The sequence below is a fragment of the Ornithodoros turicata genome, chromosome 10, assembly GCF_037126465.1.
Source record: "Ornithodoros turicata isolate Travis chromosome 10, ASM3712646v1, whole genome shotgun sequence".
In the NCBI taxonomy this organism is placed as follows: domain Eukaryota; kingdom Metazoa; phylum Arthropoda; class Arachnida; order Ixodida; family Argasidae; genus Ornithodoros; species Ornithodoros turicata.
This window is the reverse complement of record NC_088210.1, coordinates 26,017,076-26,037,444: the sequence shown is the minus strand read 5'-3', so window position 1 is coordinate 26,037,444 and position 20,369 is coordinate 26,017,076. Positions and strand designations below refer to the sequence as shown.

Genomic DNA, 20,369 nt, shown 5'->3' with positions numbered 1-20,369 from the left:
CCTCTGCCTACTTTCACGTGCGATAAATGCAGGTGTTCCAAACAACGTCCCGGGACCTGAAAGCAGTGACATGTATCTTGGCAAGATGCTGCCTAAGTGAGATGATATTATGGTTCCTCAGACAGGGACCATAATAGGATCCCCGGAGGTCAGCGGAGGACAGCGGGTAACGAGGCCGTGAAAATTTTCGTCACCTATTTATTACGTACCTAAGTAGACGGAAGGAAAAGAAAAGTGCAGAACAGCAGATGAGGGAAAACAAATGTAACCTCCTAAAGATTAGCTGTTCTTGTACGCAAAGAGGTGGTTGTATTCTCTGTCCTTTGGGTTTGCATGAGCAAAGAACTCTAAGGCGATGGGGTCAACGTGGTAGCCTTTTGGCGTTGTCTTGTAGAGGGGCTCTCCGAAGAGCGTACCAACTTCCCATCCAGGAACATCCTTCATGAGCTCCTTTTCTGCTTCAAAATTTTTCTTGAGTTGCTTCAGGAACCTGCAAAAGCAATTGCAGATGCAAAAATTGCATCTCCCTTCCTTCCCTCTTGTTTGCTTGCGTCGAGCGGCTAACTGAAGGTATACGCTGCTGGAATACCACAAGTATGCTTAGGGTTCTTCGTTTTTGGGTTAAAGTCGATTTTTCACGATAGCCCCCCTCCCCCGAACAAATTTTCAATAATTAGGGTAAAACCCGATATCTACCCGAAATCCTTGAGGTCCTTCAACTTGTTGTTCTCGGTAAACCGTCGGAAAAGTGAATCATAGTATCAGCAAAGAGAGCTATTTGTGACAACCTATTCGTCCCCCGTTTATGATCCCCTCCTGCAGGAGTTAAAGACGAGCTTTTGTGGAGCTCGGGCAAGTGTTTGAATACCGCGGTCATTCACTTACCCCAGTTCCGAGTGGAAATATAAAGATTACTGTTTCTTGTCCCAGTGTCACAGCCAGTCGTTGCTCCATAGTATGTGTTTCGTTTCACCCGAAAATTCCCCGATGACAGACCAAACAGAGATCGTAGCGCCCGATTTCTCCCAGGGTTCTCGTACGTAAATAGCACCCGATTTTTTCCCTCCCCAGTTTGAAAAATCGTAAAACCCGAAAACGAAGAACCCTAAGTATGCTTGGGGGCGTCCTCTTCAGAAAGGGAATTATGTGTTTATTGGCATGCAAAATATCTGCGAAGTTCCTTCTTGTGTTTACTGAATGCACAAAGAACATGCATCTGAAATTGATGAAAGAGAAAGGTAAAAAGGTAAGTGGAAATGAAAAAGAAAAACATTGGGAAAAGAGTTGTTAAGGGAAAAGCCTCAGGACGAAAGCCAGCGATATTTCGAACAGAGACTGTTCTTCTTCTGGGCATTGTCCTTGTGGCATGTTACGGCACCGTATCCCAAACTTCTTGTTCTGTCGGACCCCCCGAACCACTGAGAATCCATTCGAGGACCCCTGTTAAGTACAGTTGACGTTGACATAAATAAGGGACGTGACAGAAAAACAAACAAGCAAGGCACTGCCCTGCAGGCAATGAGAAGGTAGTGTATTTCTGCATTCTTTAGTATCATATATCGTCATATATCCACATTGTCCCCCTCAGAGATGATGTGACCAGCACTCACACAAGACAGTCTTCGGGCTGTCTCCAATCGTCGCGGACCCCACCGAACACTCTCGGGGACCCCTGGGGGTCCACGGACCACACTTTGGGAACCACTGTGCTACGAGGTTCATGGGTATACTGTAAAACTGGTTAATTTTACCGTCTTAATCATTTGTGAATTTGCTAGGCGGAACGTTCATGAAACATTTCGCGGGATTTTATTTTGCGATGCACGTCTTATGCAGTCTGTGTCTATATTATATGTCTGTGGAATTGATGTCCAGCCGTGCAAATGCTGCCAAGGTGCGTACAGCGTGCATTAAAATAGTAGTAAAATAGTAAAATAGCAGTAAAATAGTGCACGTTGCAGACTCGTGTCTGTGTGTAGGCTATCAGTGTTTGGATGAATGTCATAAACTGTGTACACTCACGCCCTGTCTCTTTCGGCAAGCACAATTGGCTGCACTGCAATTCTCCCATCAGAGTCCTCTACTTTCTGCAGACTGAAAAGTAAAGAAGTTAGTCATTGCAAAAATACAACCAACATCATAAAGTCATCAATCAATAACATCATAGCCACGCACTACACAGTTAGTGCAGTGTATTGCTATCCAAACCACCTGCGTGGTAATACAGAAGGTTGCCCGCATAAACATTTCATGGCTGTACTTGCATCTGCATCATATCTTCCACTTCTCTGGATGTGCACAGGATTACAAGAAATGACAATGCTACACAATGTAAGCTATACTTTTCTAACGCATTAAAGTGCTCAGCATACATTTATTAATTAGCGGTTACGGGTGTGGTAATTATCCTTGCCCATCCCATATTTGTGTGAAAGCAAAGTTACGTGCACTCATCAAATATTTCTCTCGAAAGTGCCTAACTCCGGCACGCGTCCACCAGGACATGCTGGCAACATTGCGGGAGGATGCTCCCGATGCTCTGTACCACAGCACAGTGAAGAAGTGGACCGCAGAATTCAAGCGAGGATGTGACCCACTCAAAGATGACCCCTGTCCAGGAAGGCCTGCGGAAGTGACTGTATTCACTGTGTGCACAATGAGATAATGGCAGATTGCCAGGCCATCGCTCAGGTCACAGGCATATCCGAAAGCACAGTTCAGTGTATAGCGACCCGATGTCTTGACATATGCAATGTCTCTGCCAGGTGGGTCCCAAGATTGCTCATGCCTTATCAAATCGCACACACTACACCACATCTACGGACAGTCCCCAGCTGTTTGGAGCAAAGCGGAGTCCAAACAGAGGGGACACCACACCCTACTGCCAAAGAATGCTCGATCTGTTCCATCAGCGGGCAAGGCGATGGCCACGGCTTTCTGCGATGAGGATGGTGAAAGGGTAGATTATCCCTGGGGACTACCACGAAACAGAAATGCTATGGAAGGGGGTCCTGTTCCATCAGGATGATGTGGACCCCCACAATGTGCCGCTGTGGCAATGACTGTCATCCACTACTGCAGCTTTTCTGTGGTCAACCATTCACCAAACCTGTTCCCAGGATGAAGAAGGAACTTTTTCGTGCCTACTTTTACAGTGACGATGATGTCGTTGACAAAGTTCCGATTCTTTTTCCCCAGAGGGATCCAAGCACGTGAGCAGCATTGGGTGAAATGTGTGGACCTCGGCAGGGAGTATGCTGAAAAGTGACCCAAGTTCATTCACCTCAGCTGTGCTCCAACTCGGTCGTGCCGAGAACTTATGGGATGCCCCTCGTACATACGAGCTCGTCCAGCGGCCACGTTATCGTATTGCCAGCAGTAAATACTCTGGTGAACGTGCACTACCTATTACATGGCGTCGGAGTTGCCACTCTGGAGTTGGAATGATTCCGGAATGATTCCAGTTTTAGCAGAGCCTGGAATGGAATTGGAATGGCGGAAACTGTCCTAGGAATGGGAATGGTCTGGGTGCCCTGGTGGCAGTTTTGGTTTCAACGTGCTGGTTTCTGCCCTCGCACCCTTCGCACCGCACCTGCACACGGTCAAGAGTGAAATAACCTTGTCTTTGTGCTTTTTCCGTGCTTGGTAATGTCAATCTCCTCTAGCATTGCTGGACTTGCCAGTATGGTTACCGGTCCTTTCCTTTTATTGAGGGAATTAACGGAGTGGAATTGGGTTGCCAAGCCATTCCAGGAGTGGGAACTGACCATACCTTTTTTTATTCCGAGGAACTGAAAGGAATGGAATTATCGCAAATCTCCATTCCTCGGAATGGAATTGGAACGGAATGGGAGACCCCATTCCGCAACCCTGGCTACCTAAATTCTCCTTTGAATTGTGTTTAATTGTTTTTTTGCCAGTCGCAACAGTTCTTTTAAGCAGTTCAGCGTACCAAACTCAAACTCGAAAACCAGTGCCATGATATTTGATCAATATCAATATTGCACTAAAGCAAACAATGAGCAAAAGGGGGAATCACTTTAGAGCCACCACACGGAAACATGTTAACCACCGAGCGGAAACATGTTAACCTCATAAGTAAGTTTCATTGCGGAAAGCAGTCGTTCAATTCTTCTTTTTTGCCTCACACTACTCGCGAATGGAACAAGTTGCCAGCACACCTGACGAGCGTTCCTAGCTCCGCAACTTTTTCTAAGGTAGTTATGGACCAACTAAGCATGTTAAAATAGGCGATCACTTGTTGTCCTGTTTACCTTTTCGTCATGTTAGGCTCTATGTGAGCCTTATGGATGCTGTGTCCCTGTGCTGTTCTTCCTCATGCTCTCTCTGCCTTGGACCTCAACTGATGGCCGGCAGTATTCTCCAAAAAAATAAATAATAACCTCGCACATGTTAGCGAACGCAAACCGAAACCAAACTTCGACGGCAATACGTTATGGCTGTGATTTTGCCCCAAAGCTAGTGCCCTCTAGGGGGTGACTATCAGTGAATAAGTTCTATACTTGCTGTCGTTGATGCGTTTTGTAATAACATCCATGTCCTTTTAGCGCACTATGCCCTACTCACAGAAGTGTTGAAGTGGAAGGTAGAGATACTTACTACACTCTCCTGTATGACCGGAAGTACATGTAAAACGAAAACGCAGTGACAGCAGCATAGGCACCAAGTAACTTATATCCTGTAACGAGATTAAGGTGTAATCACAACCTGTAAAATTGTGGACACTAAATTCAACGACACTTCAGCGTCAAACAGCAGAGATACACATAGAAACCGCAGAACCACATAGAAATATTTGGTGAGGCGTTTACTGCCTCGACACCACATGAGAAACTGACATGGTCTCGATTTCAGTGCCGTATTCATTTATTTATTTGAAGCTTTTTTTTCTCGCATTATTATGAAGTGTTCCTAAATACGCCTCGGATACTGCTTCGTAGTATATAGCAAAAGGTATGAGAATGTGCAAGAACTACAAGGGACAAAACATGATGCAGCATGAAACGGAGAGGGCCTAAGCGTAACGACGGCGGTATAGGCCATTGAAAATGCATGGGCTCAGATTTTCTGCAGCTTGTAACTCCTGTCGTATTGATGGTAGAACATTGAGGGTGAGCTCAAATAAAACGTTTCACAGAACTACAGCACTGTGCCAATTTGCAAGGTGATTTTTATTATGCACAATTTTTAATAACGTTTTGAAATGCGTGCGGAAATCTTCTCCCACCCTGTGTAGGCACCATTTCGGGGTCACTGTATTCTTGGTCAACTCCGGTTGCTTTCGGAGTGGACTATGAACCAACAAGCAAACACTGCTTTTTTTTTTTTTGTGCGCGTTTATGGCAATAAAACTATAACATAGTAGTGTGAATTTTTTATGTGTGCAACTACAAATGATTTCATTCATTATATGTGAGGATTATGCATACATACATATCCTTGAGACGTCCTACACCATATCAATCAAACTGCCAGACAGTATAGCAGCTAGCCTAATGTCATGAATTGCATTGTTGCTCATAGATGTATGTCTTGTAAGCTTACCAGATCCCCAGACTTTCGCTGGGACTCGCTTGTAGTTAAATTCAGCATACCCTCCTGCAGGAGGCATATCCTGCTTATAGTTGGCCGACGCCATGATGGCGAGATTCGGTAACTTCTGTTGCCAGACCAAAAACCCAGAAAGCGCCCCGGTATTGCCGATATTGCTTTTGTCTCTGCGACCTCGGTTTGAAATTTTTACAAACGTGTCAACAAACATGATTTGCCTTTGAATATAAAACACATAATATATGAAGTTTATATTACTTCGTATAAGCCGACGCTGCTAGATGAATGGATTATGGCTTCTCGATTTCTCCATGCCGCACCAAACCGAAACAGAAACCGTGGAGGCACGGTGCGCATTGTGTGTGCGCAGCCGTAGGTTGTTATTTGCTGCCACCACGAAGGACCGCTAATCTGACGCTGTCGCCGATCTTGTTGAATAGCGTCGCTGACTGCGAACGAATTTTTCATTAAAAATACCATTTGAAACGTTCCTGGACAATGCATAAAAACTCGTAAAAGTTCTTCTCAAAAAGTTTACACAGCTGACTTTACGCGAGGAACACTAACGTTTCAGCCTTCAGCTTGAAAAAACTGCAAATTATTATTATTATTATTATTATTTTAAGAATTGCTGTGAGCGATGCTGAAGGTAACAAGGCGAACCCATGACGCTTTCACTTAGAGAGAAATAAAGCATTAGAGACACAGGAGCCAACAACGCACGGTGGAGAGATTTATGACAATGACAATGACGTCACTCGAAAGACTCCCATACACTTTTTAAGATTTTTAGCCTTCACGCAAGGAACCGGTGGGTATAATATATTCAGAGCGCAGCAACAGATGTATGGTCCCCACTTCGGCGCATATACTGACGACTGGAAGAGTTACCACCATGTTTAGATCTGTGGACTCCTCGTTGGTGTTTCTATTTTATGCGGAGTTCCTCCAATAGGTGACATCCATTCATATGCGTTTACACGTAATCCAGCAGCTTCTTTCCTCTTTACAGTTCAATCCAATCCAACTGCTATTATTTTATCTTGTAATTCGGAACCTTCAACACTGCCATTGCCGTACAAACTTCTGTTCTTCCATAATTACCAGACTAGCATTTTCGTATTGTGTACCAACTTACGGATGACAGGTAAGGTAGAAACGTTCTTGTCAACAGCTTTATTTACGTATAAAAATATTAAACAATGATGTACAGGTTCAGTTAAATTGTCTGGAAGAAATTTCAGAAACTCAAACAAACAACGTTGAAAATAGTAACTGGCCCGCGCGCTTCCATCTTGCGTAGAACTCCAGGCAGTCTGACAAAGATACGCGATTACCACCCGAACCCAGGAAAAGTATATGAAACACACGGCACGAATACATTATGTGTACATATTCGTACAAAATTAGCAAAATTCCCTGGGTATGCCATCGTGAACGTATACGTCATATAATATACCACGAAATACTTTAATACCGTTCTACAAGCATTCTACTACGTTAAACTCATCAAACAAAAATAAATAACTGTTCTAGAAACCAGTGTAATGATAAACAGATATCGTGTAGGGCCTCCAGCCTGTGTGCATTCCTTCCTCTGACATCCTTTGATTAGGAAGTTCTAGTAGCGCGTACGCAAATCTATCCACGTACGCAACAAAATAGCCGTATGAAGCGATCGTGACTTTTGGTTTTCAAATTGGTGAATAACAAAAACGCTTTTTTTTTTTGCCTTCACAGGACAATTGCGTACGCTGCGACCAAAACTCTTGATCATCTGCTCTCTTTACGCAAACTTCCAATTATAACTGTCCAATAATAACCGTCCAAATGTCTAGGTATCTAAGATCTTGATGACTGCTCAGAAAAAAAAGAGAGAGAGAGAGAAAAAAAAGAACAGCGTTAGAAAAAAACATGACTTGCGGACTATTTGCTGTTATGACTAGAAAACTTGTTCATCTGCCAGTCATTCTCTGGGCTTTCTAACAGTGCTGAGTACACAGTAGATATTTTCTCTTATTAAACTCGTTACTCCCTTAGCAAAAGTGAGTTTGACTATACATGGTCCTAAAGACAGCAGAATAGAGGAAGTACATACTATCCATGTATTCAGCGTGAGTGACATACCCCAGAATACTCCAGCTGTAGATGAGAAAAATGTCATAGCTTCCTGCAGTTACGTAAGCGCGATCGCTCGACGTATGTGTTTTCGTGCACTGCTAAAAGTGGAGGAATATACCGCGGCACGGCCACAAGATAGCAGACGACAGGAAAAAATAGTGTCGTCTGCTAAGTGTGTACGTTCAGACGCCACTTCCGGTATACCCTGCGAATGCTCGCCATGAAACACTGCGGAACTTCTTCCCCGCGACATATTTTTGTTTTTTCTTCCACTGGAATATTCCGTGGAGCTGTCACTAGTGTGAATACACGGTATATTTCTTGGCGCGTGTGAAGAAGAAATGCAAATCGTATGAGGAGGCCCGCGAGGCCTACTTGACACGAGTAAGCATCATAAGCGGTGCTTCTATAAGGTTGCACCGTGACTAATGAATAGAAAAATGTTTGAACTACCGTGTGTGATATTCTCAACGTGCACGTTAGGGGCACTTGTATGAAGAAGGTGGCACTGAAGCGCGACAAGAGTAATGTTTGTGAACCCTGTTCTGATCTAGATGTCAAGTTGTTGTGTATACACAATGACAGTCAGGATGTGAGAGGAGAATCCATCATGTTTTCAGTGCCTCGCTATGGGTACTTCGCAAAGTACACTCTCATTTCGTTCAACAGAAGTTTATCTCTTGTGATATGGACATCACGACGAAAACAAGTGCGATTTCATGCCTCCTTGACCTGTAGGCTCCTTCGACTTTTGATAGCTTTAAATTTAGCTTAGCATTCAGGAACTACCAGATAGGAAAAAGAGAAAACAGCTGACACGCTAAACATTTTTGACGCGTCGTATTTGGTTGCTTGGTTTAAAGAATCGTGGAAAGAAACGCGGTTAACATTGGGCCAGTATGTATAATATCTTGTGCTATAATTGCATTATTTACATTGAACAATATTAAAACTCGACTTTAAGATTTGTTGAGATTAGAGTCACTAAATAGCTTATTTAGTGACTCTAGTTGAGATTGGCAGCAAACCACGTGCATCCTACGATTGTTTTTCTTCCTCGTCGAATATAATTCATAAGCAGTTTTACTGTCATTCGTTCCCAATGTTGTAACACGAAACAAAAAAACAGATCAATAACTTTAAAAACCGAGACTGGGAAACAAAAAGCGACAACACAGACAAGGTCTCAAGCAGACCTTTGAGACCTTATCTGTGTTGTCGTTTTTTGTCCCCCCAGTCTCTGGCTTTTAAGTTACGGGTCTATCCCACCAGCTCGCTTGCTACCTCTCTATCCTCTCGTTACAAAAACAGCTTTGTCAACATTGCTCGGCAAACTTGTGCCTAATCATTTCAATGACAGTAACAGAGTGATGTTAGATGATGAGATATACCTACTACAGCTGCTTTACTAAAACGATGTTTACTCCTGTAGTTAACAAAAAAATTGTGTAGCGAAGTGAAGTCAGTGCCGAGTTCAGCTGAAAATAATGTGAACGTCAGTTTTCGTTCCGAACTCTTCTTTTAAAATATATGCTAGCATATTAGATTTTTTTTTTTACTTCTTCTCTAACTTGAGTTACGAGGAGTGGGGCACTGCTCGGGAGAGAGCATGACGATATAGTTGTTGTGTAGTCTTCTGAGTTAGTTGTAGGAGATATATGAGTTTCATGAAAGAGACACGAGTGGCGCTGGGAATCAGAACAGGAGCTGTTGAATAACAAGAACGACCCCAAAGGTTTACTCGGGCCAATGCACAAAAAAATGTACTCATTAATGGTTACAAATTATCAAGAAATTGCACGCTTAGAACACAATTTTCTTTTTTGTCGTCTGATCGAACATTTTACGTCGAACAAACCAACTTAATGCCCTGCTTGTTCAGATTGTTTGGGTACAAATACCGTGTACTCCGCGCGAGCGACATTCCCCGAGACACTCCTGCGGAAGATGCTCAAAACGTCATAGCTTTCTGCTGCCACGTGAGCACGAGCACTCAACGTCACGTCTTTTCGCGCGTTTCTAGTCATAGGGAATATGCTGCGGCTCAGCCAACGCCACCTAGATAGGCCTGCTTAATGCCTCCTCTCCCTCCTTCGCTGCGTGGACACATAAAGTCAGAATTCGTCTGCTAGCGCGATTCGCCGTTCTGCGAATTCAAGAACTCGCAAATGAATGCAGCTATAACTTCCCAAATTTGAACCTGTAAACTATAAGTTTAACACGTTTTCCAGAAAATTAGTCTTGAGAAAAAATATGGGACCGTTTCGGGCTTTATTTTGATTTCCCATTTAGTACGCGGAAACGCTCACTGCTCGCAGACGATAGTGGCTGCCCGTACGGCTGACGGTGGCTTAACTCCATGACTACGAGCGCTGAAAGCACGTTCGTGATTGGCTACCGCCGTTGAAAGTACGATCATGATTGGCTGACTCTTAGTTGTTACGGCACGCCGACGAGTAAGCAGGCCTTCTCTATCCAGGTGGTGTTGGCTCCGCCACCAGGTATTCCGTAGCAGACGACAGGGCTGATGGTGTCGTCTGCTATATGTGCGCTGTGAAAATGGGGCCGAACTTCTGCCCCGTGAACAGTTTTTTTTTTTTTTGCCTTTTCTGCCATTTGAGTGTTCCGTGGAAATGCAGCTCGTGCGATCAGACGGGTAACTACTGGTCCCGAGCACTCTGATAAGCTTGTATCAAAATCAGGGATCCTTTATAAACACTGAGGTGGATTTGGGGGTGCAATCACCGCAGAGCAATGCGCGCAAACATGCGCAGAACATAAATGCGTGTGTAAAAAAATGCAGGTAATACCTACTTGTGAAATTCATCTATAGATAAGTGTAGTGTACAAGTTTTACAATTTTGGACGGCCGCACACGGTGGAACGTTTGAGTCGTCCCCAGAAAGGCCACTACGTTCAAGGTCAGGCGAAGGTCATTTCAAGGTCACCACGCACACCACTCGCACGTACATTCACACGGTGCCCGGAATGCTGCCGGTGAAACTCTTCGACGTTTTCCCGGTCCACGGCTATAGCTTGCTTGATGACAAGCGCACGTCGTAGCAGAGAGATATCATCGTAGATAGATAAAACACGCATCGGTGGAATGCGCACACCTGGACACAATCACCGACCCCGACACTAGACAAAGTGAGGTATAGTGCCTTGCCTGGTGTACTGCTTTGTGCATGCTATATTGACAGGAGAACTATACATGTGATGAGATTCTCATATACTAACGTCGGACGAGTCATCGTCGCAAAGAAACTTCATTGGCGTCATTTTGATCGATCGTTGTTTTCGAAAGTTATATGTATAGATGCAGAGTATGCGTGCAACTACCCTTTCTGTGTGTTCATTTCTTTTCGAGTCTTAGCACCAGAGCCTTCATCAGTTTAGAGAACTTTTTCGTTTCTCGCAAGAAAGAAATCGTTTCCGTTCCCATGGGCATTATTCCGAAGGGGAACATTGATCTAACCCAACTGCGATCTTTTTCTTTTTTTTTTCTTTTGGCACTCTTCTGGATAAGACAGCAAAATGATGCAATGCCGAGTGTAACCTGATCGGATTAGTAGTGATACTCGATCCTGACAATCACAAATCACAGAGGTCAATAATCAAACTTGTATATTTCCCCCCAAGCTCGAAGTCACATGCAAACAGAATTCTATAACTCAACATGCAGTCATGCGTTCACTGAAAGAATTTGTTGCTCTATGTCAACGTCCTTTTGCCCTATAGAGTGTATTAAAAACTTACTCTTTAAAGACCTCTCCTAAGGAGATAAAAATAGTATTTTGGTGTGGCGTCCTCAGCACTGGAGGTCGCGTGTAACCTGCACGTTCCTATGCTATTAGAAAATAAAGTAATACAAAAAATGGGTTTAACTGAATCTACCGGATGGTTGAATGCAGTCACTGTAACACCGCATTAAAACAGACGCACGTGCATTTGATGATGTCTAGAGCTAACGTGTTGCTTATGGATTGCTCACTGCCTCTAGAGATGACGCAAACCTATGCAAAAGTGGCGCATAGCTTTCGCTTAACGCTGTTTGAGCGCGTTAACTGGGACAACTACTTCTACGTTCAGTCTGTTAGAAATCTTAAACTAATCTAGTACGTATTGTGCCAATTTGAAAGCCAGTAAATGTTCGAGGTCTCCTTCCACCGTGATCACAAGAGCAAAGACTTGTCAGCTTATCAACGTGCTCTGTCAAACCCGGTTTACTATTGTTTGGTTTAATCGCGGCGTCATTACAGATGCTACTTTACCCCCACTGACCCAATATATAACCTGATTTCGCGCGCGGAATAGGCAGGAAAATGTGAGCGGAAGCGAGCATTCTGGCAGAGATCGTCCGGGGGGGGGGGGGGGGGGTCTGTTTAACTTTTCCGGAGTACTGCTAAGGACTGCCCGGTCAACACACGTGACACGTGCGTGGGGCGCGTGGCCAATCCCAGCTTTCCTCCCCTCCTACGTCACAGCTTGTTTCCCCTCGCAGTTTGGCTCACAACAAGTGCGCGTTTATAGAGGGCAGTACCTTTTGCAGTAAAATTTTGAGATTGGACGAATCCAGAATTTTCCGAGTCCAAATTCAAGGAAGGATGTGCGAATCCATGAATCTTACGAATCATCGAATCCATTCTTTTTTTTTTAAAGAAAAAGAAAGGTTAAAAAGCCAGAAAAAAAATTCACTTGTATCGAACAGTGTTTTGAAGCAGAATTTGATATCATTGTTTAATGAAAAACGAATTAAATAATAATTCACATTCGGGAGAAAACGTGCCCATATACTTCTTCCTAAGTGTATAATTTATTTAACATGTTGTTCATCGACTACGAGAAACACATAAGATCTCGAGTCTGAATTCCTTCCATAAGACTAAGAAACAATCGAAAGCAAAACCGTGTTGCTTTTAAACTTGTTAATGTCGGAGCTTTACGCTGTGGTTTTGGCGCGCCCCGCGGGGCCCGCCGGCCAATCGGGCTTTCGGCAGACTCCAGACAAATTTTATAAAGAAACAAACAAACGTGGTTGGCGGATTCCACAGATTCGATTCGCTGTTTTGGGCACTGGGATTCGGATTCCCGAATCTGGATTCCCTGCCTAGGATTCAGGGATTCAAGGATTCGCGGAATCGGTTGGCCCATCCCTAGTAAAATTCAATGTTCCCCAGTGCCGTGCAGTGATCTGTCACTCTGTATGCACAACAGTCTGTGTAACTGAGTTATCAATGTGGTCACAAACTGCAATTAGATGAAGCGTAACGATATGGTGTGGTCACTGGATTCGAGGCGAATAAAGGCGATAAACAAAGATTCCGTTCAGCTTCTTCAAATCCAGCCATATATATCTATTCAGCTCCGACGACCGCACGTAAATTCTACTTAACTATACAACTGTCGACTCGCCTTTTCATAACCAACGTGCTTGTCATCAGATTTTGTAGGAAAATAACCGTTGGCTCTGGGCATTCATTATTGAATGGTCATTTAACGACTCGGTACTCCAAACTGTATCACGACAAAGGACAAAAGATGGAGATGTCATTGTTTTTCTCTCAGCCTCGTTGAAGCGACGAATAAAATAGCAGCGTGTATTTTCCCGGCGCAAATGAAGTGTCATCGAAGACGTATATTGGTGACGCAAAATTAGATGGGTCTGCATGAGGTGCACATTCGTGCAAAATGAGATCTAAAGGCCATGTCCACATTTCTCCTGGGTGCAGCAGGAGTATACATACCCAGTAAGACATCTAACGAATGATGACCCTAAGCTTCCAGCGCCATTTCTTAAAAGCTTGACGTATTGTACACCTGTTTTTTGATTCACGTGTTCGCTTTTCGTGAAATACAGTTGAACCTCGGTACAACAGACAAGGTCTCCCGGGGAGGGTGCCGTTATAGAATATGGTTACTGTAAAGTGTCATGTAGAATTCACTCCTCCTAATAATTGCGAGAAGGTGTGAATATTAAAATAGATTCCTGGCCTAATTTGCTACCACGATAACCTGCAATGCTTCCAGCGTAACAGGAACGTATTGTTATTGCGACTGCGCTAAATGCTATCAACAAGTACAAGAAGCGATACCCAATTGAACAACCATTGTCTTCCACCATAGTTGCACTTCATATTCGCGTCTCTTATAAGAAGGTTCAACTGTAGCTCGCATTGGTCTCAATTAGAAAGGCACAAACTTACCAATGTTTAGGCGTGCATTATCTGCCCGTAAATATACATGCTCAAACGAAAACACCCGAGAATCAAAAATATACGTTTGCACAATCTCCCAAAAACGCCCTTAAACCCCTATACACACTTACACAGTCTGTGTGGGACTCAGTGAGGCATCAACGCACGTATAGTTTCATGCGGGATCCAAGCATCTCACTCACCGTGATAGCCAACACTTGGTCGGTCCCGTAGTATCATTTCAATAGCTTATAAGTATCGCTTTCTGAGTTGGATCCCATACGCCATACCGGCGGATCCCAGAATGATGAATACCTAACCTACCCAGTCTACCGTTTTGATGTCTCGATAAAAGTCTCCTCTCACAATGCAGTGCATCTCAGGTTGTCCTCCGATTGAAGGATGACGCTATAGATCAGGACCACGCGCTGTATCGTTTGGAACGAACGCGTCAAAGTGTGCTTTCGTGTCGTGCTGTTTGCGTAGCCCCATCCTTCAATCGGGCCTGCTGTATAACGCGTGTGGAAACAGTTTATAAAAACTGCAAGGCAGCTCGAGATAATAGGACACTTGACGTTATTTGGCCGAGTGTTTCAAGCTCAGGCCTGAGCCACATCCCTTGCAGCACTGAGGGGGACCCCGTTGACGCGAGGTCCTTGGAGTTTGGGCAAATGGGGGCGCTAGCTAGGCCTAGTGACCCGCACGAAGACGAAGAACTGCTCGTGTGTTTTGATGGTGCCAAGTCTGTCAGTTCTCAGTGGAGCCCGACCGGGCAACCATGGCGGGGGCGAGCACACCCAGTCGCCCACCCGAAAGGTTCACTGAAGACCAGCTGGGACGCGTGGTAAGTGAGGCTGCATCGTCTGGGTGAAGGTGGGTGTGCCTCTGGGGGTGGGGAGCTACGGGAGGTTCCACATGTCCTCCGTGAGGAGGAAGGCTCGCGTGGCAAGGCAGGCTTGAACAGGGTGGCGGATTCTGTAGGTGCTGCTGCAACTGCACGCAGCACCGGGCCAGGGTGTCTGGAAGGGCATCGAGTTGTTCGTGGATGGCTGCTAGTCGCTCCTCCAGTGTGGTCAGACGTTCCTCGAACAGCTCTTGACGGGCGTTCATGTCGGACACCATCTCGTACACCGAATTTTGGGTCTGCGTTACGTCACGTTGGGTATGGAAAATAAAGAAGAAAAATAATGCGCAGGTTATAAGTGGTCTTTGGTCCAAGCGGTATATACACCAAGGCCCGCACCACTACAGCACAAACGCATGCAGTATACACGTAGATATCACTCTGCGGTAAAACTTTTCATGCATGTTACCCAGCAGAGTGAATTTTTTTAAAATAAAAGGAATAACGTCATCTTTGAAGATACTCCGCATATCCTACACGTACGGCTCGCGTCAGGGTTAACTTGAACGTCATTCCGGCCTTGCGGACCCTGGCGGTGCTTAGTAGAAATAACGGCGGAGGGTGCTTTGGTAATTTATTTACAGTTACCCCAACAACACCGAGTATCCTCTGGATGTACGAATAATGTCCTAACGACATTATTGACATTACATTGACATTGAATTGACATTGACATTATTTTCCTACGTAACGAGTGATTCTCGTTACGTATAGGCGTTGTTTTCTGCTAGGCCCTGTCAGGGTGGCTATCTTCCTGCTTTGCAGGCTGGAGGACTGTTCAAGTTAACGCAGATGCGAGCCGTACCTCCTATAGGGGGGCGAACGCTGAACAGCATTTTACTATTGAGAGGATTGTTTCTCACCTTCGCCATGTCTGTTATTGTATTTGCATTATCCATAAGCTTCCTTTGGTCCATTTTAACCTTTCGGAGACTGAAATAGTTCGTGTCAGTGCCATATGATGGCCCAACGAAACGCCGACGGATCGCCAACGTATAACTCCATACCTGTATATAGCGAGAAGGAACTTGCGCTGATGCGCTCTCACTTTGGAAGGGTTCACTCTTTTCACGAGCCTCGTGTTCTTGTAGATCAGCCACGTTTCTCTTAACACATTCGCCGCTGCATTTTTTAGCTGTAAAGCGGAAAAGAGCGACATTTTTAGTGCGGTGAAGTGCTGTAAAAAGCGCTGTAAAAAGTGCTGTAAAGCAGAAAAGTGCGACATTGAACTGCATGCTATGAACACTGCATTCCGTGGGAAGTGATACAGTTTTATTTTGTATATATTTTTACACCACTTGAGAAGGGTTACAGGCGTGTCCTACAAGAGTGAAAAGTTCTATGACAAGCCCGCATACCATATAAAGTCCGCGTGCCTATACCATACAAACAGCATTACAATAAAATGCGATACTCACTCGTTTCGTAAGCTGAGTGTCCATCATAAAATTATGAACGTGCTTCTCAGCTCTTGTGAGCTCGAGCTTCCGGGCTATCACAGCTACAACGAGAGCAGTACAACCGGCTCCCTGCACAGAACATCAACACATATAAAATCTGTCATATGTATAATGAAGAAAAAAAAATCCAGGCGTTGAAAACGCCAGTTTTTAGAGCTGGAACTCTGAAGCCGTGATCACTTTATTGAATTCATCATTGTAGTTCGAATCAATAATGTGCTTCAGTCGCCTGGAGAAGACACAGTGGCATGCCAGTCCTACATTGTATATCTATTTATTTAATTATTTATTTATATGTGCGACAGGGCGAAATATTGCTTTACCAGACCCCTACGCTGAGAAACATGACCGACTTCCTTAAATTGATTAATCGGGGTACCAACAAAGTAAGAGTTTGAGGTGTACATCGACCGTCACAAACGAGCCCAGTTCTCTAATTACGAGACGTAGAACACCGATAACCAACACCAAGGACGAGTGCAATTGCGTGCGTACGGGAGGTGCATTTAATCAGTTACCAAAGGAAGAAAGAGAGAAAAAAAGGTAGTCATTAGGGAAGTCGAGCATTTGCCTCCGAGAAAAAAGAGCACCGGAAGCCGAGGAAACATCGCGGGAAATAACAATGAAAGTAAAGAGACGACTTCTTCCGTCGTAACTCAGCGAGACGTGCAAGAGAGCTTAAACGACACGAGAGACTGCAAGTAAAAAAAAAAAAATCCGGGAAGAATGGGTAACAGGGTAGAGTAAGGGTTAAGAAAAAAAGGAAACGCACAAGACAAAGGGATAAATGAAATGACAACGGAGAGGAAACAGATGGTTACAAATAACGGGAATACACGAACGAAACCAAACTAATACACGGGGGGGCATTTTTTTCTTTATCACATCACCATCACCATCCACGTGGTAAATAAGAATCCGAGACAACAAACATGGAATTTTTGTGGACGCGAAGACCTTGTGTGAAGGGAGTCGGAATTGAGATGTGAGATCACGGCATGGGGTAGAGGAAAGAACGCGAAGGAAGTGGAGAAAGAAATGAGACGGGAGGAAATGAGAGACGGTTGAACGTATCCTCCCCGCAAAGTTTTGTCACGGAAGAGTTGTGACGTGGCAGAGAAACTAAGCAGGGAGGAAGAAGCGACGTCCTTTCCGAATCTCAGGTGCGGGACAAATATTGCTTCCGACGTCGGGATTGGCATGGTAGGGGCGTAAACAAAAAGAAATAATAATAAAAAAAAGGAGAGAAACCCCAGCTCTGTATACCGGCCCGTTGATGAGGAAAGATGATAAACAGTCAGGAAGCGCAGATAGACGCGAACTAGTTGGTGACGAGACCGTCGCCAACAGCGGTGTGGAAACGAAAAGCGTGTTTACGTTTGCTCTTAATTGCGCTTTCGGGCCATGGTACACTAGAAAGAAGCGCATCGTCCGTCGTTTCTCTATCTATTTCTTCTTACTGGCTCTAGCCATATAGTGTTGCTTAGCCGTGATGCATCCAACGCAGAAAACAATTGTTTTCCGCGTATATGCTGCCGACGTATGTACAAGCACGCCTTTACGCTGTTTCGGCGGATAGCAGTTTGTTTTACGTTCCCAAGCAGCACAACATGTCGAGCCAATGTTGGGCCAACATTGGCAGTGTCGGCCAATTATTTGTCCAAGATTGGACCAATATTGGATCGGTATTGCCAATATTAGTCCAATATTGTCGGGCTGGTATGCCAATGTTGGGCCAATGCCAATATTGGGCCAATATTGTCGAGCCTGTATGCCAATGTTGGGCCGGTATTGCAAATATTGGTCCAATATTGTCGGGCCGGTATTGCCAATATTGGTGCAATATTGGGCCGACATGTTGTGCTGCTCGGGAATGTAAAAGAAGCTGCTATCCGACGAAACAGCGTAAAAGCGTGCCTGTATATACGTCAGCTACGGCATAACATGCTTTTAGAGATGTTTCATCAAATAAGAAAACCCTCGCTAAATCTGCAGTGAACTGGTCTGAGCGTGTTACGCAGACGCGCCATAAACTATATTCAATTAACCAGTCAGTGTTTATGTAGCGTATCTACACTATATCGCGCAAAATATCGAAGTAATACACAAAGATAAAACCAGTCAAGAAACAAAGAAGAGGAACTGCCGCACGACAAAATCTCGTAAAGGAATTTCGCGACAGAAGTTTAACACCGGTTCTCCACAAAGGTTGATTCCCTCGAGGAATCAGGATCAGGCTTCGATACAGCGGCTAGGCAGGTACACGATGACCTCAGGAAGTTCAGTTGAACTCATAAACAAAAATAACTTTATTTTAATGATGATGATTAGGAAGTTTCACCGCCCAGGGCGATATTCTACACCACTGGTAGCGGTAATGTGGTAAAGTGTAATAACGAGACACCTCACAGTGAGGACAGAAGTCATACGGTGCCCCCAAAATTTAGAAGTGCTTCTAGGGCAGGGCGTTGGTACGCTGGATTTGGCAATAGGACGCAACCACATCTTTGTTTTGAATAGAATAGCAAGTCGATTTGACGCTTCTACTGACCCTTCCTGTACTCTTCCTTACATACAAGATGGGAAAAGTAAAAAGGCACGCACCATTTACGACGAAAAAAAAAACTTGCTTAACCATACTTCCTTAACGCTTAAAGACACGTGCGCTTGCTCTTGGGTTTACGCACTCATCCGTCGTATGTGATATACGGTATTGAAGACCATCGTAGCTGTTGCATGTGTGACTCCAAACACAAAACACAATATATCACACGTTGTATGAGGGCAAACGGGGGAAAAATCACCATTAGTCCAGTAGTGACGGCAATTCCCCTGCCGCAGTAAGTGTTGGGCACAATGTCCCCGTAGCCCACGGAGAGGAAGGTTATCGCTGTTAACCACATGGTGTTTAGCAGGTTCGCATGTTCCTCGTCGTGATGCCTGCGCATAGAAAAGCACAATGGTAAATATGGAACATTGAGTGTCAATCCACAAGACAAACTTTATTACTCCTTAAAATGAGATGAAACTGAACATAAATCACGTATGAAACATCAACGAATATGCCGCGTAAGTTGGAACAAAATTACAAACATGCACTCTGAGAAAAATTAGGACTAAATTAGGGAGTAATTGCAGGGTCTAGTCACATAGATAGCAATTACACCGCATTTTAGACCTTCACCCTGAAACTTACTCCCCAATACTGCAAAAAGTCCCTAAAGTTCGCAAAAAAGTTTTGTCGAAAAAAATGTTCCCGAAATTTCCTATGTTCGCTTTATGGCTTTTATCCCCTAAAATTATTCCCGAAAGGCACTAAGGGTGGTAAATGCGGATACTCCCACAAAAGACTAAAATTACTCCATTCTTACTTAGAGTGTGTACCCCCACATAATTCTTTTGTAGTTTTATAAAGCCAACCCAGGAACTTCAACGATCCCTGAATTATTTATATTGACATGTCGCTTCCATTTGTTTAAAGTAGTCAATTAAACACACACGAAATCAGACGAAACATTAAGAACCCATACCACAATAAGAAAACGAAAAGAGGTCATGTGATAAGCAAATCTCTTCTTCGTTATATTTGAGGTATTCGTACGTATCACGTGACCTCACGTGGTAAGAACAGAAACATTCGCAACCTACATCAAAGTTTAGCCTACCTGTACAAATATTCCCAACATGTTTTAACGGTGCTTAAACGAAAAGTGTAGCAAGAAACCGCGGGGTAGGATTCAACAGAAACTCTCTTTAAAAAAAATAATAATAAAAGAAAAAGAAGGCCCAAACAAAAACACACATCAAGCTGCCGAAAAATAAACGAAGGGCTCTCCATCTGCGACGTCCCAGACGTTCTTTGCTTTCTTTCTGGTGCCCACGTTGAAAACATAGTTACAAACACACACACGCACACAAAAAAAGAAGAAGAAAGAAAGACGAAGTACACGTTCTTTCAGCCATGCACATGTATATTGACGAGGTTTACAAGGAAAAGCGGGTTCCTTCGTTAGCAGCGTCGTGGACTGAAATCAACAGAGACCGCCTGTGTTGGTCTAACGGATTTGTAGATGCACTGTTTGCAGTGCCTTCCCACAAGCAAGCCCCTAATTAGTT

General features: G+C 44.2%; 2 protein-coding genes across 4 annotated transcripts in view; both read right to left on the bottom strand.

Moving 5' to 3' along the window:
* Positions 1 to 180: 180 nt before the first annotated feature.
* LOC135371266 (NADH dehydrogenase [ubiquinone] 1 alpha subcomplex subunit 13-like) lies at positions 181 to 5,689 on the bottom strand. The gene is made up of 4 exons (XM_064605356.1): positions 5,566 to 5,689; positions 4,621 to 4,699; positions 2,023 to 2,094; positions 181 to 490 (listed from the first exon to the last, which is right to left on the bottom strand). Exons 1-4 carry the CDS (start codon positions 5,657 to 5,659, stop codon positions 280 to 282), a joined length of 456 nt encoding a protein of 151 aa, XP_064461426.1. The 5' UTR covers positions 5,660 to 5,689; the 3' UTR covers positions 181 to 279.
* Positions 5,690 to 9,407: 3,718 nt separating this feature from the next.
* Positions 9,408 to 20,369, bottom strand: part of LOC135371263 (small conductance calcium-activated potassium channel protein 1-like) — a 186,927-nt gene continuing 175,965 nt past the window's right edge. For all 3 annotated transcript variants that reach the window (XM_064605354.1, XM_064605352.1, XM_064605353.1), the window contains exons 6-10: positions 19,058 to 19,193; positions 16,212 to 16,322; positions 15,801 to 15,928; positions 15,657 to 15,726; positions 9,408 to 15,032 (exon numbers count right to left, since the gene is read on the bottom strand). In XM_064605354.1, coding sequence (XP_064461424.1) covers positions 14,637 to 15,032; positions 15,657 to 15,726; positions 15,801 to 15,928; positions 16,212 to 16,322; positions 19,058 to 19,193 — 841 coding nt within the window. In that variant the 3' untranslated portion in view covers positions 9,408 to 14,636. The remainder of the gene's footprint in view (positions 15,033 to 15,656; positions 15,727 to 15,800; positions 15,929 to 16,211; positions 16,323 to 19,057; positions 19,194 to 20,369) is intronic.

Excerpts from the sequence above, each read along its gene's own strand:
- LOC135371266 (XM_064605356.1), bottom strand. The coding sequence starts at position 5,659 with ATGGCGTCGGCCAACTATAAGCAGGATATGCCTCCTGCAGGAGGGTAT. Across the intron at positions 2,095-4,620 it reads CGGTCATACAGGAGAGTGTA|TCTGCAGAAAGTAGAGGACT; the intron begins GTAAGTATCTCT and ends TTTACTTTTCAG. Across the intron at positions 491-2,022 it reads CTTGCCGAAAGAGACAGGGC|GTTCCTGAAGCAACTCAAGA; the intron begins GTGAGTGTACAC and ends TTGCTTTTGCAG.